The sequence below is a fragment of the Hipposideros armiger genome, unplaced genomic scaffold, assembly GCF_001890085.2.
Source record: "Hipposideros armiger isolate ML-2016 unplaced genomic scaffold, ASM189008v1 scaffold_182, whole genome shotgun sequence".
In the NCBI taxonomy this organism is placed as follows: domain Eukaryota; kingdom Metazoa; phylum Chordata; class Mammalia; order Chiroptera; family Hipposideridae; genus Hipposideros; species Hipposideros armiger.
This window is the reverse complement of record NW_017731532.1, coordinates 2,161,522-2,183,004: the sequence shown is the minus strand read 5'-3', so window position 1 is coordinate 2,183,004 and position 21,483 is coordinate 2,161,522. Positions and strand designations below refer to the sequence as shown.

The following is a 21,483-nucleotide window of genomic DNA, read 5'->3' as shown; positions in this document are numbered from 1 at the left end:
AGAAAATAAATTCTCAGGCACATATATATATATATATATATATATATATATATATATATATATCCAAACATACAAATGATCTGAACAGTCGTTTTTTATTCAACTGATAATATTCCTTTAAATGCTGATTGTTTTGCTGCAGTGAAATGTTTATTATCCCAATTTCTTAACTCATTACAACTAAATTGGGATGCAGATTAAAGGGAGTGTAGTCTGAACTAAAGAGTGAACTGTAAAAACAAAGTATATAAGTCTAAAGTATAATAGAAATAAACATGACTAGAAAGAGGCATTTTACAAGAAAAAAATCTCAAGTATAACCAAATAAAGGGGTTAATTTGAATGCTATATTGGTCTCTTTAAAGCAGTAAATTAGATTGAAACATTTTACTGAACACAAGCTGGATTCTAATATTTTTAGTATCCTACATGCCATTTCTAATTTATCAATAAAAACCAAAAGCAAAAAACTTTTGCTTATATTTTTAGCATTTCTGCTTTAAATATTAATAGGAATTAACCAAACACCAGGGAAAATATATGGATTTAAGCATTTTACAATTTCCAAAATCATAATTTTGTTCTTTAAAAATAGCCTTAAATTCAGAAATAAAAAATGTAATTTTTAAGATGATATATTAGATTTTTTAAATGTCCCCTCACTGTTTGGCAAAGCATAAAATGACTTACTTTTCCTTTTCTTGAAGCTGAGATTCCTGTGAAATCATTTTAGGTTCTGTCCCAAGGTTTTTTTGCATCCGCTGCCTCCTCTTTCTACTTGGTGCAATATCAGTGACATCAGGACTTGAAATAATGGAATCATCTCTTCTTAAAGTAGCTAAAATGAAAAGATATGAAAATGAGTCCCAAGAAAATTATGCATATCATTTGTGAGTCAAGTATCAACTTGCTGCTTTAGCGCTGATATAAGGTAACACAATTAAAACATAGGAAAACTATTTTTTTTAATTTATGCAGATTGGGGGAAGTAAGCCAGTTAGCTAGTGTGAAATACTTTAATACCAACATAAAACACAAAGGATATTGTGCACATGGAATAATTGGACTAAAGTGGTCTTGGCCTATCTTGGGCAACAATCTTCCCAAATTCATTACAGGCACAATTTGATCTCTCAGTGCTAGAAATAGACAGGAGTGCCGTAGAGGAACCTCTGAAAGGCATGTTGGGGGGAAAATACTGCTACAGGAAAAATATAAATCAAATTGATACTGAACAGTAGTTATTAGCAGGAAGGGGAATTTCTATTAGTTATCCAGAGATTATTTCACAGACTTTCAGCCAACTGCGAGGAATGAGCATAAGAAAACACTAACCGATGTCTCTAAGGTGGACAAACCCTTCAGAGCATTTGATATACATGAAACCGAAGCAACAATAGAAACATGCTTCATTTATATTCCTTTATTCTCTTATAAACAACTTAGTTCCAAAGAGATTTGGGGAGTTCAGAATTCTTTCATTTAATATAGAGTATATTCTGCTATAATACACATTCCTATAAAAATAAAAGAGCTATTGGTGATAGTGAACAAAATCAAAATAATTTGGACTATGGATGTCCTGCTGGTTCATATGATTTTTTTTTGCATGTTAACTGTTTAAATAGTGACTGGGGGCAAGCTTTCATCCCAATTAAAAAGAAAGCCTTAGCAATGTATAAAAGTCTAAAAAAAAATGGATATGAGTGGCTAAAAATGCTGTACAAGTCCACTCCTTTAGCACAAATAGGTTTGCTTGAGTGGTGCCAAGAACCGTACACTTTTTAAAAGTTAAGCTCTCTGTTAAAGCTGCAATTACAGCTGAACAAGTTGTGCAGTCATTTCTTCCTGAACGTTGAATCAGATATTTAATTTTGATGAAACTACCAGAATCAAACATATTCAATAACTCCCATCTCCTCCATTTAAGAGGAAGTGTGATCCAAAGGGTTAGATGATTGTGATGTTGCTAGAGAGTTAATATTTTTATGAGGATTGTAACTACAGAACTAATAACAACAACCTAAAGCTGAATAGATTTTGTGTGGTCTACTCAAATCTTAATTTTTTCTCTATTATTTTTAGTGTGCAGTTATGCAGAATGAGTGGCTTTTCATATATATATATATATATATATATATATATATATATATATATCACATTCTAGAAGAAAATACTGTATTTTGAGTTCTCATTCTGTAGTTCATGCTTCCCTGAGGGACCTGAGATCCTCTGGACACTGTTGCCCATTTTCTTGAAGCTTTCTTTGACTTTTTTTTAAATCGGTACCATTTGGGGGAATATATGTACTAGACACTTTGCTATGGGTTTTACATATATTATCTTATTAATCTTTAACTTTGCGAAGTACTTACTATTACTACCTTCATTTTACTTATGAGGAAACCAAGGCTTTAAGAAATCAAGTTAGTTAAGTACCTTGCCCAAATTATACAGTCTTTGCTTTTATATTTTATCATATGACAATTAGAAAATGTTTCTAACTAGTGGGTAAATTATTCCTTGATCAAACACTAATTGAATGCCCATCAAAGTATATTTTACTTCCCAAAGCTGTTTAAGTTATTAGGACACATAAGTTCTATATTTCATTGTATTACTTTATCATCCACTAAAAACATATTGGGAGTAGAAAAGGGTAAATACAAAGGGTGTTTCTCTGAACATATTCAAGTTAAATGATTTCTCTATTTTTTATTAAACTACCAGGTGACTAGGGAAGATAATTCTGGTTTCCTGGTTTCTTACCCAGTCCACTCTCACCTAGGGTTTGTTTACTCAATCACATAAGTAATCAACAAAGTACAGGCTTGTCTATAAACAAAACTAGCAAAAGTGTCAGAGTTAGAGGATGTTTCAACTGTAGATAGACTTGAAAAATGGAGAAATATCTCATTTAGTGAAATGTTGGACATCTAGGAGGGAAGGACATTAAGTTTAAATTAAAATGTATGGTAAAATAAAAAAAATAAATAAAGTTACCAAAAAGCTGTGCCATTCATTTCAAAACTCCAAATGATGGCTTAAACGTTAGTACCCAAAAGGGCATCTCATATGTGATATGGCTGTACTGCTTACTTTAAAATACAATGTGTTTAAATGTGTATGTTAGTCCGTGTGAGCTACCTGTATAAACCAGGTATTGCTAGCATCTACTCAAGAACACGCAGACCAGGAGCAATTTCTTGGGATTCTAATACTAAAGTCCATACTTTTGAAAAAGCTACTACAGGCACTTCTGTGATTTGCATCTTAGTCAATAATTGATGACTTACTAATTAGTATACCGAATGACAAAAAAATGCGTATATCTCTTGGTGAACACAAGGCACAAAAACAAGCATAATGAATATAGCATATGGGCTCCCCTGACTGAAATTTGAGATATACAGATTGCCTAAAATATTTTAGAGATATTCTCCACAATTTTATGAACAGGATATAAGAATTCATTGAGGTCTGTTTACTCCTAGACATGATGCCCTGTGCTAAATCTTTAAGTGGTCCTATGTCCAGTTGTGAACTTTTGACAATTGTGGTTGCCTGATGCAGGGAAGAATCATCATTCCTGCCTCAGGAATTGTTATATCTGCCCAAAGAAGACATTTTATATGAGGGAGTGACGGGGACACTCAAAAGGACCAAATTTCTTCTATCCTATAGGATGAGTTCATGAATTATTTTGTGTGTACTTGTAAGTATAATAAATACTTAGTTGATAATTATCTGTATGTGCGGGAAAACGTAACCTGATAATTTATTATTATCTCCACATTTCAAACTTCTTAGTGTCTACCACTATCTACCACAAAGAAGTAAGAGTTGTATATAACCAAGTGTTTCAGCTTGGTTCGCTGCACCATTTTTATTCCTTTCTCTTGACCATTGAAGTGTAGCTACAGTCACGAGGGGGATGGGCTAGCATATGAACTATTACTATTGAAACTGAATATGCCTCTTTGGTTTGTGCTTGCACCATGGGAAACAGTTTCCTTTTCAGTTTATTACATATGTACATGTAATAGCAAACTGTATTACAATATATTCCCTTAATTTATATATTCATTTAAAATGAAGCTTTGATGGCATTTTTATAGCCTTTAATAAAAGGAAACATGTTCCATCCTATCTTTTCCTCTCCAACCTGCAATGACAGAAACCAGGAAAATGAGCTGCTACTCTAACCCCTGGTATCTAAGTAGTAAATTGTTCATTTCAAACAGTCCTCAAATTTCAACCATCCAACTCTATCCTCTACTTGTGCTGATGTTTGGTTCTCTCATTCCGTTTGATCTCAATGCTGGATACTTTATTTCTATTCTGACACTGGATCCCTTGAACGATTATTCTAAGTATCCAAACAAGCAAAGCTGTTTTATATACAACAGCAGGGATTGAATCTATTTACAGGAAGTCAAATATGGGACTTCCAAAATGTCTACATTATTCACAACCTTACATATTTTTAAGTGAAAGCTTTTACTTTCAAGTCTTGCATCCCATTTTTAAACACACACACACACACACACACACACACACAAAAACAATTCATATTAAGCTTACTATGTTATACATACTCATTATATGAGGAAGAGCTTGACTAGAGTTAGAAAATAATGGAAAATGTTCAAAGAGTAGCGAGAAGGAGTGCGGCCTGGTTGAAATAATGTTCACGAGAGAAAAAGATTTAGGAAATGACTGGGTAAGTCTAGGCAGCAGGAGAAGAGGGAAAGGGGAAAAAAAACCAAAAAACAACAGATATTCTAACTAAATTTGCAAGTTTTTAAATCCAGGTACAAGAGTATCAATTTGATCTTGACTGGGGAATTTTTTTCTAGAGATTCTCAGTTTTTAATATTATCATCAGTCTCTGTCATGACAATGTGTCTTTCACCATTTCCAGGAATTTTTGAGAAAAGAAAAGAAAAAGAAAAACTATTGCCGATTAACTTAATACCACTGAAATACTTATTGGCAGAGCTGTGGGATGAATTTCAAGTTCTCGTTAGGTTCACTGAATCTAGAAAATGGGAAATCTTTACACAAGCCTTGTTATTGTGAAAGGTGGCTCCACAGAAAGCCACACTTCTTCTCATCTGACAGAAGAACGGCAGGAGCTTGGCAGGAGCAGTTCAGGCATGACAGGGGCAGAGTGTTGGCTTCCTGGGCACTCTCAATGTCGAAAGGAAATGACACTGTTGGCTAAACTGCCAGCAATCTAAATAAATCCCATGAATTAAACTTCCTGGTAAACTTAAGTCCCTGACCATTAAACACGTAAATCTCAGTATTTAAAAACAAACAAACAAAAAAACATTTTTCGGTTTATAATTTGTTTTATCAGGGCCTCATTATTCTCTTAAGTGTGGATTTCCCCCCCCCTTTTCATAAGATATAACTTCACTCACAGATACTATAAAAATCTAATGGAGACTGCCACCCTTCGCCCCACTCCCACCCCAACACACACCCCTATCTCCAGCCCCTGCTCAAAACAAAATATTAATGTCCTGAGGCATGTTATTCATGGCAATGGCTACTTAGATCTTTGATTAAATTATTGAATAAAAGAGGCTCTGCTCTTCAGGTCCCTTGACCATGACGAAATGTGTACTGAGTTCAATAGGCCATGTCTGAACAAAAACCTTTCAGTGGTTCCCATGGCCTATGAAATAAAGCCCTAAAGTTCTAGGCCTGCATTCAAATCTCTGGGCAATGAGACTTGCCTCTCTCACCTGCCTCTCTGACCATACCTCCCACAAATCTTCTGCCATAGTTTGTAAATTATTCAAAGGGCTTTGGGTTCCTACATCTCTCTTTTTTGTTCCTTATTTTCCCTGTCTTGAATGCCCCACATTCCTCTATTGGCACACCTGTGTCCTCCCTTCCAGCAAGCCCTGTTCAGTCATTTCAGTCGTCTCAAGTAGTTCCAATCCACAGCAATCTCTCCTTTCTCTATGGGGTTTATAGTTGGAACCACTCATTCCACACACACTGTCTCATATTGAAATTCTCTTTTCATGTTTAGCTCCTGTTTCTCCAATCAGATTACAAACACCCTACAGCTAGAGGTCCTACCTTATACTTTGCTACAGCCCTCACAAGTTACCCAATAGTGCTATACATGATAAATATGAAGACGTGATCTCTCATTTTCCAATGTGTGCTTATTTTTAAAATCAAAACTTACTTAGGAACCTCCAGATGAGGTATATGGAAAATCAAATCAGGAGACCTGAGTCTGGGTCTCTAACTTTGCCATTTACCTTGGACATATTACAGAATCTCTTCAGTTCCTCAACTAAGAAATGTATGTTAACCACGATTTCTGACATGATTAAATGAGATAAAATACACTGTTTCATACATCATAATGTCAGCAATATTTGATATCAGCATTAAAGTATTATTACTCAAATGCATATGTCCTTACAAAAGGTCAAATTGAGATTCATTCAGAGGAATTGGAAGAACTTTTAGGCTATCTTCTATAGCTTCTTAGAGACATAAAAATAAAATAACAAAAAAGTAAGACAAACACACGGCTTTCCAAAGTCAGAATAATCCAACTGTCATAGAACTATCACCTGTTATGAACATAGAATAGCCAATCTTCTATGGCTGGTTTTTGTGATTTTACTCATTTATTCATTTCACAAATATTTATTAAGTATAATATCTATAATCAATAACTCATTCTGTTTTATTTCAAAAGATATAAAATATTGAGGGGAAAACCAAAATCCAAACCTTAAGTCAGTAAATCTATTCTAAGTAAATCTGAGACTTCATAAAACATTCTCTTTCTTTCACCAAAGAAAACAACCAACAAATGCCCTGGCTACCCTATGTCTCTGTAGTTTGTCTTCCTGACAGGTATAATGATAAGCAAGAAAGAAGCCGAGATAAGGTTGGTCACACCATTTTTCAATAAGTATCTTAAAGGGACCAATCTTAAGGTAGTAAATTTCTACTCTGACCAAACAAGCAAACATTATTTCTCCCTCACTACTCATCAAACAGCCCTTTTTCAAATCTGTAATCAGTTGCTACCCAGTTTTCACAATCTAATCTGAATAACTGATGACCATCTTACAAAAAGGGTCTAACCTATTCATCAGCAATCACCAAATAAACTGATAATTAACATCACACGGAACACTTAAAAGTATGTGTGTGTGCACGTGTGTACGCATCTATGTCTGTATACTTTTCCAAAAGTCAGGCTCCTCTTTAAACCAGCACAGCTGGAAGTCAGACTTAATGACAAATACCTACTGACACTGGGGTAACCTAAGAGGTCATCTTGGGAAATCCAATACTCTCAATGTCAGAGGCAGGGTGGGCCACTAAAGATACAAAGTACAGACTTTAGAGGTATTCACAGCATTTAAAAAAAAAAAGTGAGTTAAATATATTAAATACTGTCCTAAACCTGCAAAATAATCTGATTATTTTTTTAATAAAAAAATTAATTCCAAATGAACTCTGCTCTTTAAACCTTGCATTCATCCCTTCACTTATTCAACAAATATTTATTGAGTGTATTTTGTGTCAGGCACTTCCCAGAAGACACCACTACCACGTATTCAAAAAGTTTATAACTGAGTAGAGCAGAACAACACAAATACATTCAAGAAAGCCATAAGTCACACAAGCAATGAAAAGGAACTAATTTGGAAGTTCTAAGATAAACACAGCTTTCCAACATCTTGCTATTCTTTTCCAAAGTACCATGGGAAGCTTCAGTTTTTCTTTTCCATTATCAAACACTAACTATAACTTGATTTCTTACATTGTTTTTCTTCCTGTGTGGATATATTTCTTTTGAGAACATAATTTTCAGTATCAGATGGCTCTGAAGTAGATTTCCAAAAGAGAACATTAAAAAGCTAGCTCTCTTTGAGCAAACTGACAAAAAAAGACTAGGTTTCAAAGTTGAGTTTCAAGGATGTTTCAGTGTGAACTTAAATAGCATATCTGAATTGAAACTATATAATCACCATTTTGGATAGTCCTTTGTAGGGCCCCACAATGTCCTTAATAGATTTCATCACACTTGTAGTAATTTATCTAATATTTATAAGTTCCATGAAGGCAGGGGCTGAGTTTGTCCTATTCACTGTTAGTATAATCTCTAACCATAGTATTTCCTCAATAAATATTGATTGAAATATAAATTCTTAAATACTAAGAGTTAATAATAAATAACTCCTTAAACATTATTTTGAATCTCTGTAAAATACTACACTATTAATTAGCTATGTCTTCTGCTGCCAGGCCAGTAAACATTAAGCAAATAAAAATATTAGTAGGGAAAAGCAGTTTATGAAAGAGCAATAAATTAGCCTCCATTTTATATCATTTTGCAGTTAAAAATAACAAACATTGGAAAAGAGTTTTAATGGTTAATAAGTTTTCTGAAAACAAAACTACAAATTTTCAGCTTTCACCAACTTTATAAAGGGGCCTGCCTCTGCCCGTGACCTACGTCATGAAATGTTTGGAGCCAGCACAAAGCCTTCATTGTTGTCCGTGAGTCAGGTATGGCCGTCTGTCAACTTTAGACATTTCTTTAGCTTTTTTTCTTCATAGAGAATTAAAGGTTTTTTAAAAATTTCCATTCTTCTTTATTTTGGTCGACTTTTAAGAAAACCTAAGCTTTTTATAGAGCTTAGGGTTTCATTAAACTAGTATAAATTTAAAAATTGGACAAAAATAAATGAAATATAAAACCTTTTTAAAAGAAATGATATAGGGAATCTTTTGTTTATCTTTTTTAAATAATGTATTACCAGTACATTATCCACATGACTCTAGGTTAACTGGTTAGAACTAGGACCAGATTGTTCGTTTAACTAACAAGTCAAAATCAGGATAGGGTGAAAGTGGCAAAAGTGAAATGCTGCATAATGATACATTGAACTGGTGAATCATTCATCTAGGTCACAAACCTTCTCGTTTACAGGGGTAGAAAGAAGGACTTGACTGAGCTTAAGTGACATGATAAACTTCCCACTTCATTTTGCCAGGATTTGCTTAATCTTAGAAACATATGGAACGATTTTGATTCGTTAAGAGAACGTACTCTCTTTCCACTTCTTTATAGTCCTTTACACTAAAGTTAATGCCTGTGTAATATAATTTAGTCAGTTTATACTGTTTCTATGTAGAGGCAAATAGGAGGCTAAATTTCAGAGGCTTCTACCCTTGAAAAATGGAACGGTTTTCAAAAAGGTGATTCTCCAGTTGGTGGTGGTGTCCCAACCAGCTTTCTAACCAAACATGATGAAGGCAATACTTTTACTAAGAAGGATTACTTTTTTTTTTTCCAAATGGTCAAGTAACTAAGATAATGTTTATACTGAATGAATGCAATTCTTCAGAAAGATCCTAAACCTGACTATTAATCACTATCTCAGTGACTCTGAGCAAATCACATAACAACACTGAGAAGGTTTTTATTTTAATCTATAAAATTAGATGTGGAGAGCTTAGACCAAATAGTTATTTCTGGTATTAAAAAATGCCCTGATTCCATAATTTCAGTTATTATGCCCTATAAAAATGATTATATTTTCTGAATCTGGTAAGAAAAACTGAATGCACTTTCAGACAATTTTGAAGCATTTGTAAGTTAGTATTAGGTTAAGCTTCTTGCCTAAATGAGAGGTTTTCTTCAGAAATTTCATATCCAAACATTTCAACATGCTGTTTCTCATATTGCTTATGGATATTTTATTTTTCCATAAAACCCTAATGAAGTTTTTTTTATTTTTAAAACAAATAACTTGTATATTCTTTTGTCTCAATATTCAAAATTAGACAAGAGCAAAATTATTTTAAGCATTGATTTGACAAAAAGAATAACATTTGGGAAATTTTTCCCAGTTTATATGAATATATTCTTTACATTAGACCTTATATTTATGGAACTTGCTTCATAATCATTGCTAACAATCATTGTTAACAATAGGTTAACTTCTCATTTTCAACATAATGTCTTAGTAACGTGTAGTCTCAGGACAAAGCCCTCATAATGCCACTATCCCCACAACTCGGCAAGAGCCAAACTGAGAATCGTTCTCGAGGCCTTCCAAAGCTTCGTCTTGCACATTCAGTCAGTACCTCCTACAAAGCTCTTACGTCTGTCTCATTCTCTGCACCCAGTACTTCCATATTCTCTTGTCTGGATTATTGTTATAGGTTAAAAACGGCCAAAGCAGGTACAATTCATTCCCTACAAAATGTCTAAGAGAACTTCTCTAAAACTGCAAATCTGATCAAGTCATGTCCTTTTCCACAGCCTTAAAAACAAAGGTAAAACTCTCTAATGTGCTTTATTATCTATTTCCCTGGTTCAACTTACTTTTACAGCCTTACTGAATTGTGCCTCATGTACCATTCCCTCTTTCCTCTTGGGTTTTGTACATGTGATCTTCTTCAGGAAATCGTGTTCTACCACCTACTACTCACCCGGCTAACTCTCACATACCCATGATATATACCTCAGTAAAGGTATCACCCTGTCAGAAAGCCTTAGAAGTCTTGGTTAGGCGTCCTTCCTCGGGGCCTGCATAGCACCTTAGTGATACTCCTATCACTGCCATAAGGAAGAGTGGTTATGATCTGACTAAGAAAAAAGAAGTAGGAAAAACCTGCTATGGGTTCTCCTATGGAGTAGTAGATACAATGGGATTAAATCTTATTGCAAAGTCAGTGCATACGGCAAACAATCCCAATTAATCAAAAATGCCCTTAAAATTCCTTAAATTGCCCACTAAGCACAGAAATATATAGTGCATATAATTCTGTACAGTAACAAGCATGCATAAAAATGTAATGAATGCCATATAATTTCATAGAGAAATTATATTCAGAAACAAAATTACTCAAGGTTTTCAATAATCTAAACACAACATCAATATGGAAAAATTCAACTTGCTAGTTTTTCCAGTTTAATGCCATCGTCTTAATCTTTCATCAAAGATGTATCAGTTCCTCTGATGCTTCCTTAATCAGATTTCTCTATGTTTCACAATTAATTTTCCATTGTTTTCTTTCCTGGATGAAGATATCATTGTCTTACTTGCTTGGCTACCTAAATAGTTGTTGCTATTTTTTGGTCAATAGCCACAATTCTTAAAGTTACTCATACTTGTTCATAAGTTTTTCCCATTGGTATTAACTCTTGTTAATAACAACTCTTGTTAATCAGGCTTGATTCTGTCTACTACTTGTGGACATACACTTGCTAAGTGGAATACCAGGTAATCAGCACAGTTATTCAAAAATATAATTTTCTTCTCCTTTTGTAAAATCTGTATTTACCTAGAAAATAGTTAAATGAGGTTATATTAAATATATATGATGCCACTCCACTATAATTCATAAATGACTAGGAAATCCAAATTTCATTCTCTCAAGGTTTTTTAATCATGAAACGGAAGTGGGGACATTATAGCATAGTAGGCCTTACAGAGTGATACTCTCTTGAAATTCATTAAATAAGCTTTTGCACAGATATATTTACCATCATGTTTAATCATAAATTAAAATGGACAAACTGTTACTATGAAGGGTTAATTTTTAGGTATTATAATTTTGTATAAAATAAAAAAGATAAGACTACTGATATAAAACACACCTTTCCAATAAAGTCAATGTTGTAAGTATCCCCACATGTTTGATATTTATAATTATCCCATAATAAACTGATATTTAGAAAAGTGGTCCATCATGTTGCCGACATGTTGTAAGTGCTCATTTGAGGTTGAATGATATATTGTTGAATGAAAATAGCACCAAGGAAAATACTAAAGACTTTATAAATAAAATAGACTCTAAAAGACAGCAAATCTTTTGTAGTTAAATACGAATGAGCAAAAATAACAAAGTAAAAGTTTGACTGATTTGTTTATCCACAAATATAACTTCTAAAAAAAAGGCCTGTAATATTCATTATAAAGCAAACACTAAATTCAAAGCCTAATACATTAAACTAGAGTTGGCATTTAAAATATCCTTGTGGAAAATATTCTAACCTTCTACAAAGGAGTACATTATTTGTAAATAATGGTTACCAGATATCTTAGCCAAGGAACACAGTTACACAAGAGAAGTTATCATAACACAGCTGGGAAAGAACAAAAGCAGAAAAAAAGTCTGTATTTGTGTTACTGTTCAGGTAGATAGACAGATAGACAGATAGATAGATTATATAAAATATATTTAACTTCATATAAAATAAAAAATTATAAATGCTCTAAATAAAAGTGAGATGTATTATGCCTAACTAAGGTCAAAGACAGAAAAAAAGAAAAGAAAAAAACATAGACAAATAACTTGATAGGGAAAAATACAGAAACATGAGGGTGAAAGAAAGAGGAACCTTCAGGAATAAGTGTTTAACAGATAATAACACTTTTTGTAGGTCACATGATTATTGTGACCGACTATGCTAAGTGGTTTAAACTCACTGTCTAAATCTTGCCATTGGATTTATTTTACCCATTTGAACTACAGAGGAAAGAGGTAAATTTAATGAGTTCATAAATCATTTGAGTAAAAGCTGATATTATTTTCTTAGAGTAGAATCAGCACAAAATTTTTGCTTAACCTTTGGTTCAGGTACTGATTCAATAGAAACATAAAAAAAATACCTACGTTCTTCTGAATATCACCGTTGACATTAACTCTAATAATTTAGTAAAAGTACTCTATAGTATTGTGTAAGAATGATTTTGAGGATGAATAGATTCAGTAGAATCAAGCCTGGAAAGGGAAATGTTTTAATTTCCATCCTGACTTATCATGACTGATAAGAGTCAAATAATTACTTAGAAACAGCCAAGTTAGGTTGGCATTAATGGAGAGAAAACATGAATGTTTTTTATTCAGTAGCCTCAATGTGTTCCCCGGAACCAACCACCATCCCAACTCTGATAAGCTTTCTCAGAACCCACATAGTCTTAGGTCTGCAAATTCCCAAATTTTTTTTATTTTGTTTGTTTGTTTGTTTTTGTATTAGAACATACAAAAGAGTCTACCAAGAAAAAACCCATAAATGAATTGGGGAACAACTTTATTTTAAAATCCTGAAGGTCCTAAACATAAGAAGCTGTGGTTTCTAAACTTGTTTAAAGAATACTTCCCTATTAAAACCTATTAATATATTGAGGGACTGGTGTTCTTTACATCATATTTTGAAAATGACATTGATTGGTAAGATTCCTATACAGGTATAGCATCAATATAAAAGATTACCTAGAAACCAAACTTTCTTTAGGTGGTGGTTTTTTTGTTTTTTCATTTCCTATAACCACCAAAACTATTCTTTAAAGCAGATCTCATCAGGAGGTACATTTTATGATAAACCTAGGAACTTATAAAATGTAGAACCCCAGCCCTCACCTGTTAAAAATTCTGACTCAACATCAATAGGTCATGGGTTGTCAACTTCATTTTTGAAAAGCTTTAACAGGTGATCATCTATCTTATATACAACATGTCAATGATAAATATTCAAATGCCAATCATCAATGGTAACTTCAGAATCAAAGAACCAAAGTTCCATGTTGGGTGCTTTAAACCTTCTAGCAGATTTGTAACTGTCAATTCATAAATATTCCACATCTTAAGAAGAGTCCATTTTCACACTCCAGAAACAATAGGGCGATGTTTCTTTGCTCAATATATGCATTTCTCCTCAACAATTCTCTCCTCGATATATGCATTAATCTGGGAACATTGAGAAGGATGGTGACACAGATAGTAGCTACAAGGCAGGAGAAAGACACACACCCACAAACTTTATTATCCAACTTACATATCTTAGACAAGTTGACATACATTTCTGGTCAATGATTTGGACAGCAAAGATATTTCCCCCTTCTTTTGAGCCCTATACTATTATCTCAGAGTAGTAAAAAATGCGCTAGATATGAATTAGGAGACAAAAGTTTGGTCCTTGGAAAGTTACCATCCCCCAGTGAAACTTAAAAAAAAATAACTCCACTAACCCTAAATTTCCTAAACTCAGAAATCATTGGGTTAGACCAGATCTCAATGTAAGGTCACTTTGTGTTCTAACATTTAAAGATGTTGAAATAAATACTTTTGAAAACAGAAAATCTACTTTGTATCTTAATCCTTTAGGGTTGCTGTAACAAAAACCACAAACTGGGTAGCTTATAAACAACAGAAATTTGCTTTCCACAGTTGTGGAGTCTGGACGTCTGAGATCAGGGTGCCAGCACCGTCAGGTTCTGGTGAAGGCCCTCCTCCAGTTGCAGATTGATGACCTTTGCTCTGTTTTCACATGGTCAAAGGGGCAAGGAAGCTTTCTTGGATCTCTTTTATAAGATACTAATCCCACTCATGAGGGCTCCACTCTCATGACCTAATCACTTCCCAAAGGCCCCACTTCCAAATATCATCACACTGGGCACTAAGATTTCAACCTAAGAATTGTGGGAGGACTCAAGCATTCTGACCATAGCAGAATGCACATCATTTGCACCTGTTGTTCATACAGGGAAGCTTACGTACAGGCTCTGCTTACACAGAAAACTGATAACTGCAAGATTTTAGGAAACATTACCATAAGGATAAAAATTGTTATTATATGTAATGATAGCAAATACATAGCTACATTATTCTAAGTGTTTCATTTAAATAAACTCATTGAATTATATGAACTCTATGAGATAGGTACTATTACCACCTTCGTATTCCATGAGGAAACTGTCACTCAAGAGACATTAAGTACCCAAGATCACAAAGCTAATAAGTGGCAGAGTTAGCATACAGGCCCATGCAACTATTTCTTAAAAGTAAACTAATATAAATGATTGCTGAAATATTAGTTTCATGAAAACCATGCATTAAATAGATACCTTCCCTTTATGAAATTTTATAAAATTGCCCTTTAAAAAATTAATAGACTCAATCTCTGCCTATAAAGGGATACAAATCCAGGAACAACAATGGGATGGAAAATATATATTAAATAGTCACTTCTCAACATTTGGTACATTTTTAAAAAGGTTTAGGTGGCAATTAGAAATTTTGTCAAGTATAAATGCTTCTGCCTTACTTAAAGTGTTTCATATTATATGTTGTCAAAACTTTTGTAATAGTAACATTAAACACAATTATGCAAGATTTAAGACCTTGCCAAGAGTTAGACCTTGCTGCCAGGGTAGGAAGACAGATAGCAAGCCTATCACGACACTCAAAGAACTTCCTTAAATCTTGAATTTAAGGAACTAGAAAGATTACAAATAAGGAAAATTAAGCAATTCAATCATAAACTACCAAGGTTGGGCAAGATGATGGCATGAATACACGCTGATGCCATGCTTCTTCAGCTATAGAATATCAGGATTTATGGACAATTCAGATAAACCTGCAAAATGCAAATGTTATTTATCAGAGAACTTCTCTGCCTGAGTAACCCAGATAAACTATCTCACCACTTTGGGAGACGTGACCCTGATTTTTTTCAGTAGATCACAATACATCATAATATTAGATCCAAATTTATTTATTTTTTTTAAATCAAGGAAGAAACCAGGAAGAGAGACAAAACTAGAACGGGCGAAGAAGGAAGAGTGGCAGAGGGAATGCAAGAGAAGACACATCACAAAGGAAATTTTTACTGAATTGTTATCCAACATTAATTTGCATTGTCTTTTCTGATCAAACAAAATATTTTGAAGTATCTTTCAAACAATTATTTACTCTATCAATGTTTGTTTTTTAGGGAAACAATTACTCCTTTTAAATACAGATAGCAAACGAACATTTTAAGATTGAAAATTTAAATAAACTGGCACATCTTAACATTCATGAAAAAGATCTTATAAAATTATTCAAAAAGTAATTTGTCTAACTTCTCATTTATTTTATATTTATTAACATGTTATTTCTATGATGACAATAAAAGATATATCCTTATATTTCTAGTAGCTACAGGTTTCTGTTTTGTTTATGTTTCTGAACAATAAATTATTTTAAAGTTTATTAAACTCTAAGTTGTTACACTAAACATGGTAAGTCCAAAGATCAATAAAGTCACTTCCTAGACTCCCTTCTTCAAGTCTATACAGCAACAGGTTAATTTCAAAATCTCTTGTTTCAGTAATTATAATAAAGAAAACAGGCACCCTAATGACTTAAGCCATGAGTAGTTTTTTTTTTAATACCAAAACACCTGTTGCTATTTCCAAACCTATTTTCATTAAATACAGAAGAATGTTGACTTTGTTACCGGAGGACATCAAAAGCTAAGAAAACAAGCTTTTGTTAACAGAACCATTCTCAGAACACGTTTCTCAGCACAAGTGATCTTAACATGCTGCTCCTTCTCAGGATGGGGTTTTTATAAAGTGGTTTACATTAATGTTTCAAGCTGGTGTGATTTGTCTTTGCTATGTTGCTAATATATAGCCATGTTTAAGTTCTTCAAAACAGCAGTAATATAAGTATGGCTATATAAAACTGACCTCCACAAAAAAAAAAAAAAACACCTCTGCAAAGCTGAATTCAATTTTATCACAACCCATGCTAAAGGTGATTTCAATTTCTCAAGAAGAAATGACTGGTTTTCCACACTGGATGACAGTTTGTGCAGGAGCATGCTTCTGGGAAGAAGGGATATACAAGCGGCAAGCCCAGGACCGCTCTGTCTTTCTGGCTAGTGACTAGTGACTAGTGGCTAGTGACACTTTCTGGACCTCAGCACAGAGAGGAGATGGGGCACAAGCAGAGCATCGTGATCTCACTCAACAGAAGAGGCAGAAACCAGTGCTATACAAAGAGATGGAATCTGCAGGGCAGAGTAGTGGAAACGAGGTAACTACACAAAAATGAGCCCCGCACAGGGGTCACTTTGAGTTGTTGGATGAATCTTAGGCTGCACATTTACAGAACAAGGCTGTAAGACTCAGCAGAAAACAGCTACTGATGAGCCAGAGCTGGAAGCTAAAGAGAAATTCCAGATGTTACATACACGGGGAGATGCAGAATTTCTGACGGGTAGGGCGAAATGCCACACTGAAAATGATGAGTATTCAGGTCTAGATCCACCCCAGAGAAGCTCGAAAAAAGAAAAAAAAAAAAGAGTTTGAGCTTATCTGCCAGGAAATTAACTGCCAGAACAAAACTCAACACTCTTCAAAGGAGGACAACAGATTCCAGAGTCTTGACAACACAGATCTCATAATGCCCAATATAAATTAAAACATGGTAAGCATGTAAAATAGGCTATTGTGATCCATAACAAGGAAATCACTAACACTTCAAGTACATGGTGAGAAGAGTTACATTAATTTTTCTACTACATTTGGCCTCGTAAAATAGTACAATCCTTGAAATTACAGAAAAATAATATCTTTGAATTAGTTACACCCCTTCAATTCCAAAAATATTTTTTTAAATTTACCCATTATCTCATAAAGGTATGCTCTAAGAGCCTGCCTTCATTTGCCATATCCCACTATTGCTTACTCCACTCTCCATTAATTGATACTTCCTCAGTCATAGGCACATGCAAAGGATGTAAGCTTCACAAAACCCTAGACATCGCTTTTCTGCCTGCATCTAGGGAAGCTGGTTAGATCAACAAATCCAGCACATCTTCCTGTCTTGTCCTTCCTTCCTTTGCCCTGCTTAAATACATTCAATTTTATCATTTGAAACTGATGTCACCAAAGGAAAAGCCTGTATGTAAAGTACATCATACCAAGGACCAACAGTTTACAACCTCTGACTTAGTCCAAGTTATTCATTTAAATGAATAAATAATATGGTTGTCGCTATGGCTACCCATTATGCTTGAAAAGTAACAAGGCCAGCCGTACCCTAAGCTCTTTTTTGTGCTTCAAATTTCCTAACCTGTTGCCTCCTTTATCCTGTTGACATCAGTACTGAGGGCCAATATTCTGTTGCTATCGCTTTGCTAGTTCTCATTTTCATTAAATTAACCCACGATCCTTTCCAAGGTATCTATGTGCAACAGACTGCCTTTTTTCATGGTAAGAAACTCCTAATTATGGACTGAATTGCATCCCCCTAAAATCAATATGTTAAAGTCCTAACACCCAGTATACCTCACGATGTGACTGTATTTAAAGACAGAATCTTTAAAGAGGTAATTACGGTTAAATGAGGTTACATGAGGGGACCCTAATCCAATATAACTTGTGTCCTTATAAAAATAGAGACACCAGGGAAAAGCACCCACAGAGGAAAAGCCATGGGAGGACACAGTGAGAAGGCAGCCAAGTGCAAGCCACGAGAAAGGCCTCCGGGAAAACTAAACCTGCGGACACCTTGATTTTGGATTTCCAGCCTCCAGAAATGTGAGAAAATCAATTTCTGTTGTTTAAGTCACCAAGACTGTGGTATTTTGCTATGGCAGCCCTAGCAAACCAACACATTTCTGAATATGTTTTCATGTTTGCTGGAGCACTCACTCAACCCGCTTCCCATTGTGAAACTAACTTAATGACGCCACATCCATTAAAACATCATTTTCTCTCATCCCTTGAAGGGAAGCATGTAGCCAGGCCACTTACCAACTACTGCTACTTTTAGACTATTGCTCCATCATGACATCTCAGTCTTTAAATATGATAAGTTTGATTTTGAATGGAAAAAATTCATCAGGAGAGAGAGAGAGAGAGAGAGAGAGAGAGAGAGAGAGAGAGAGAGAGAGAGAGAGAGAGAGAGAGGTAGGTGTGTGTATCATGATTGAAAATACAAATAGCAATGTGGTGTTACAGAAATTAATGTAAGAGTGAGCTAATATGATACCTACATTTAACCAGTTTCCCTGCTTACTATCTGTGTAACCTCGGGCAAGTTACTTAATCTTACTACGGATAATAATAGCACCTACTTTGTTGTGAGTTAAATATGTTAATATTTATAAAGCACCTAGCCTGACACATTAACTGTTATATATGTGTTTGCTGCTATCAAAGGAAACTAATTTTGGATGGGATTTCTAAGGGAGTAGGTATAGAGAAAATGGCCAATGTGATGGGAAGGTTGAAGTAGCAAGTATTTATTACATGCATATTAGGAATTTGGAGGTAAATTGAGGTTAGATTCAATAATAATTTTAAAAATAAGTAGAGCAAGAAAAAAGGGGATTTTAAGATAAATTAAAATTGAACATGTTTACAAATGAAAATCGAGTATGTTTACAATCTCATAGAAGAGATTAAGTGAAGGTGAGAGAAGCATCTATCAAGCAAAACACTGAAACAGATTAAGGGACTCAAATAATGTCTGGAGCAGAGTTCTTAAAAATGCAGGCTGTGGCCTATTAGTGAGTTACAAAATAAATGAAGTGGATGGTAACCAGATTTTAGAAAATAAAATAACTTAGAAAATATCACAGCTCATGAGATGTAACAAGGGTTAAGGAGTATTTCATGAAATGTGCGTGCCAGCTTTACGCACATACACAGACAAATGCATATACACAGTGGAAAAGTGACATACATTCTTACTGTGGTTTCCAGTAAAAAGTTGAAAACCTTCTTATCGTAGAGGAACTCTTCAAATTATAAAACATTTTCGAAAAAGATAGACTTTTCTTCTGAGGTGAGAAGAAAAAAAAGATCAGTGAATTAGGACTGGGAAAGTAGTATTCTATTTAACAGTTAATTCACCTGTACATTATATTTATTATGAAAGAAACAGATTTATGTAAACTTACATTGTTCTTCTTGGATTTTAAAGTTAACAGTATGAGTGCAATGATTTAACAAATGCATTTATTTAAAAATCTAACAACTCATTTTTTTTTCTTTCTTTACTTTGTATTGCTGAATTTTTAATACAGTGAATAAATCACTCTTTGAAAGTCTTCTGGGACAGTCACTAGATGTCAATTAAATACAAAGATTGGTTTTCACACACTTGTATGACTTACTTTGGGTTACCTTAGAAACCCCTTAAAAATAATCTTTATCCTCTCCGACAGTGCCCTCCGAGGACAATTTAAGGACTCTCAATGTCCCTGGTACTGGCTCTCCTTGGGGGTCTTACCCACTTTCACAGCTTCAACTAGGATCCACACTCAAGGGCACAGAATCTACCCTGGTGTGCTTTCTTAGCTCTGGATACACAGTTCCAACAGGACATTTTTTTCCCTCTCAAAGATCCCCAAAACACAAATTCAATACACAAAAAAATTTAAATCAGTAGTTTGATTACTAGACTTACGGTCTATCTGCTTACTAGTTTCAGATAGAAATCTAAAACTCAGAATGCTCCCATTCATGTGGAATAAATCATCAAGCTCTGTCAATTCTACTTTCAAATAGTTCTCAGTATCTCCCCTCTCTAAATATCTCCAAGGACACTATATTCTCTCATTTTAATTCAATACCCTTTTACTTCTCCTCTGCCTTCTGGGATTCCTCATTCTGGTCCATTGTCCACACTCTAAGCAGAGCAGTCTTTCTCAAAGTTCAGTCTAACTGCATTCCTCTCAGGCTTTTCATCCAGCTTTCTCACCATTCGGCCACACGCACTCAGAGCCAGTCACATACAACCTGCCTTCCATTCTTGAGTATATCTTATTTTTTTACTCTTTTAAAAAAAAATACCATCATGCCTTTGCACAGATTGTTTTCTCTATCTGGAATGTTCTCTGTTGCCTTCTCCACTTGTTCACTCTCTTAGCTCTCCTACTCACTCTCTAATATACAGTTCAAACATCACCAACTCTGCACACCATAGGTGGAGCCAGTCATTCCTTTCTCTTTACCTTTATAGCACTTTCTACATGGCATTCTAAACATTCATTGATTAATCATTCATTCACTGAACATATACTGAGTAACTTCTATTTTGTACACTTGTTACTTTGCCCTGAATTAATGACTTAGAGGTTCTTTCTTCAAATGCTGGGTGAACTCCTAAAAGAAAGAGATACCTTATTTAACGTTCAATCCCTGGAGCCTGATATCAAGCCCAACACCTAACAGGCATTTTTAAAATGTTGGAGTAAATAAATTAATTTGATGTTTTCTAACATGATGGTCTTCCACCCTCCAATCATTTCTATTCTTCCCAACAAAGCTTTAAAATCTGTGACAGTAGAATCATTTAATTATTAATGGCATAGTGTAGTGTGAGCAGGAATTAAACATCTATTCTAGGGAGATAAAAGTCTATTTAAGAACTGCCTGAAACTTGGAATCATTAACATCTATTTGTGGTCTCCTAGCAACTAACCATTTCTTAAAGAAAAAGTTAACCCTATTTTGCCTAGTTCCTTATACTTCAAAAATTCTTTATCTTAAAACCTTTTACATTGCCTGAGAAAATAAATTTTTTATTACTAATAAACCTGAGAACCATAGCTAAAAGCTATGACCTAAGTTTGCTTCTTTTATGAAAACTAAATTAATGGAAAAATCAAATTTCAACATCAGCAAA

At 34.2% G+C, this 21,483-nt stretch overlaps 1 protein-coding gene across 4 annotated transcripts in view; it reads right to left on the bottom strand.

Annotated features, from left to right (window-relative positions):
• Positions 1 to 21,483, bottom strand: part of XRCC4 (X-ray repair cross complementing 4) — a 239,926-nt gene that overhangs the window by 80,194 nt on the left and 138,249 nt on the right. For all 4 annotated transcript variants that reach the window (XM_019652565.1, XM_019652564.1, XM_019652567.1 and 1 more), the window contains one exon: positions 691 to 838. In XM_019652565.1, the coding sequence (XP_019508110.1) occupies positions 691 to 838 (148 nt within the window). The remainder of the gene's footprint in view (positions 1 to 690; positions 839 to 21,483) is intronic.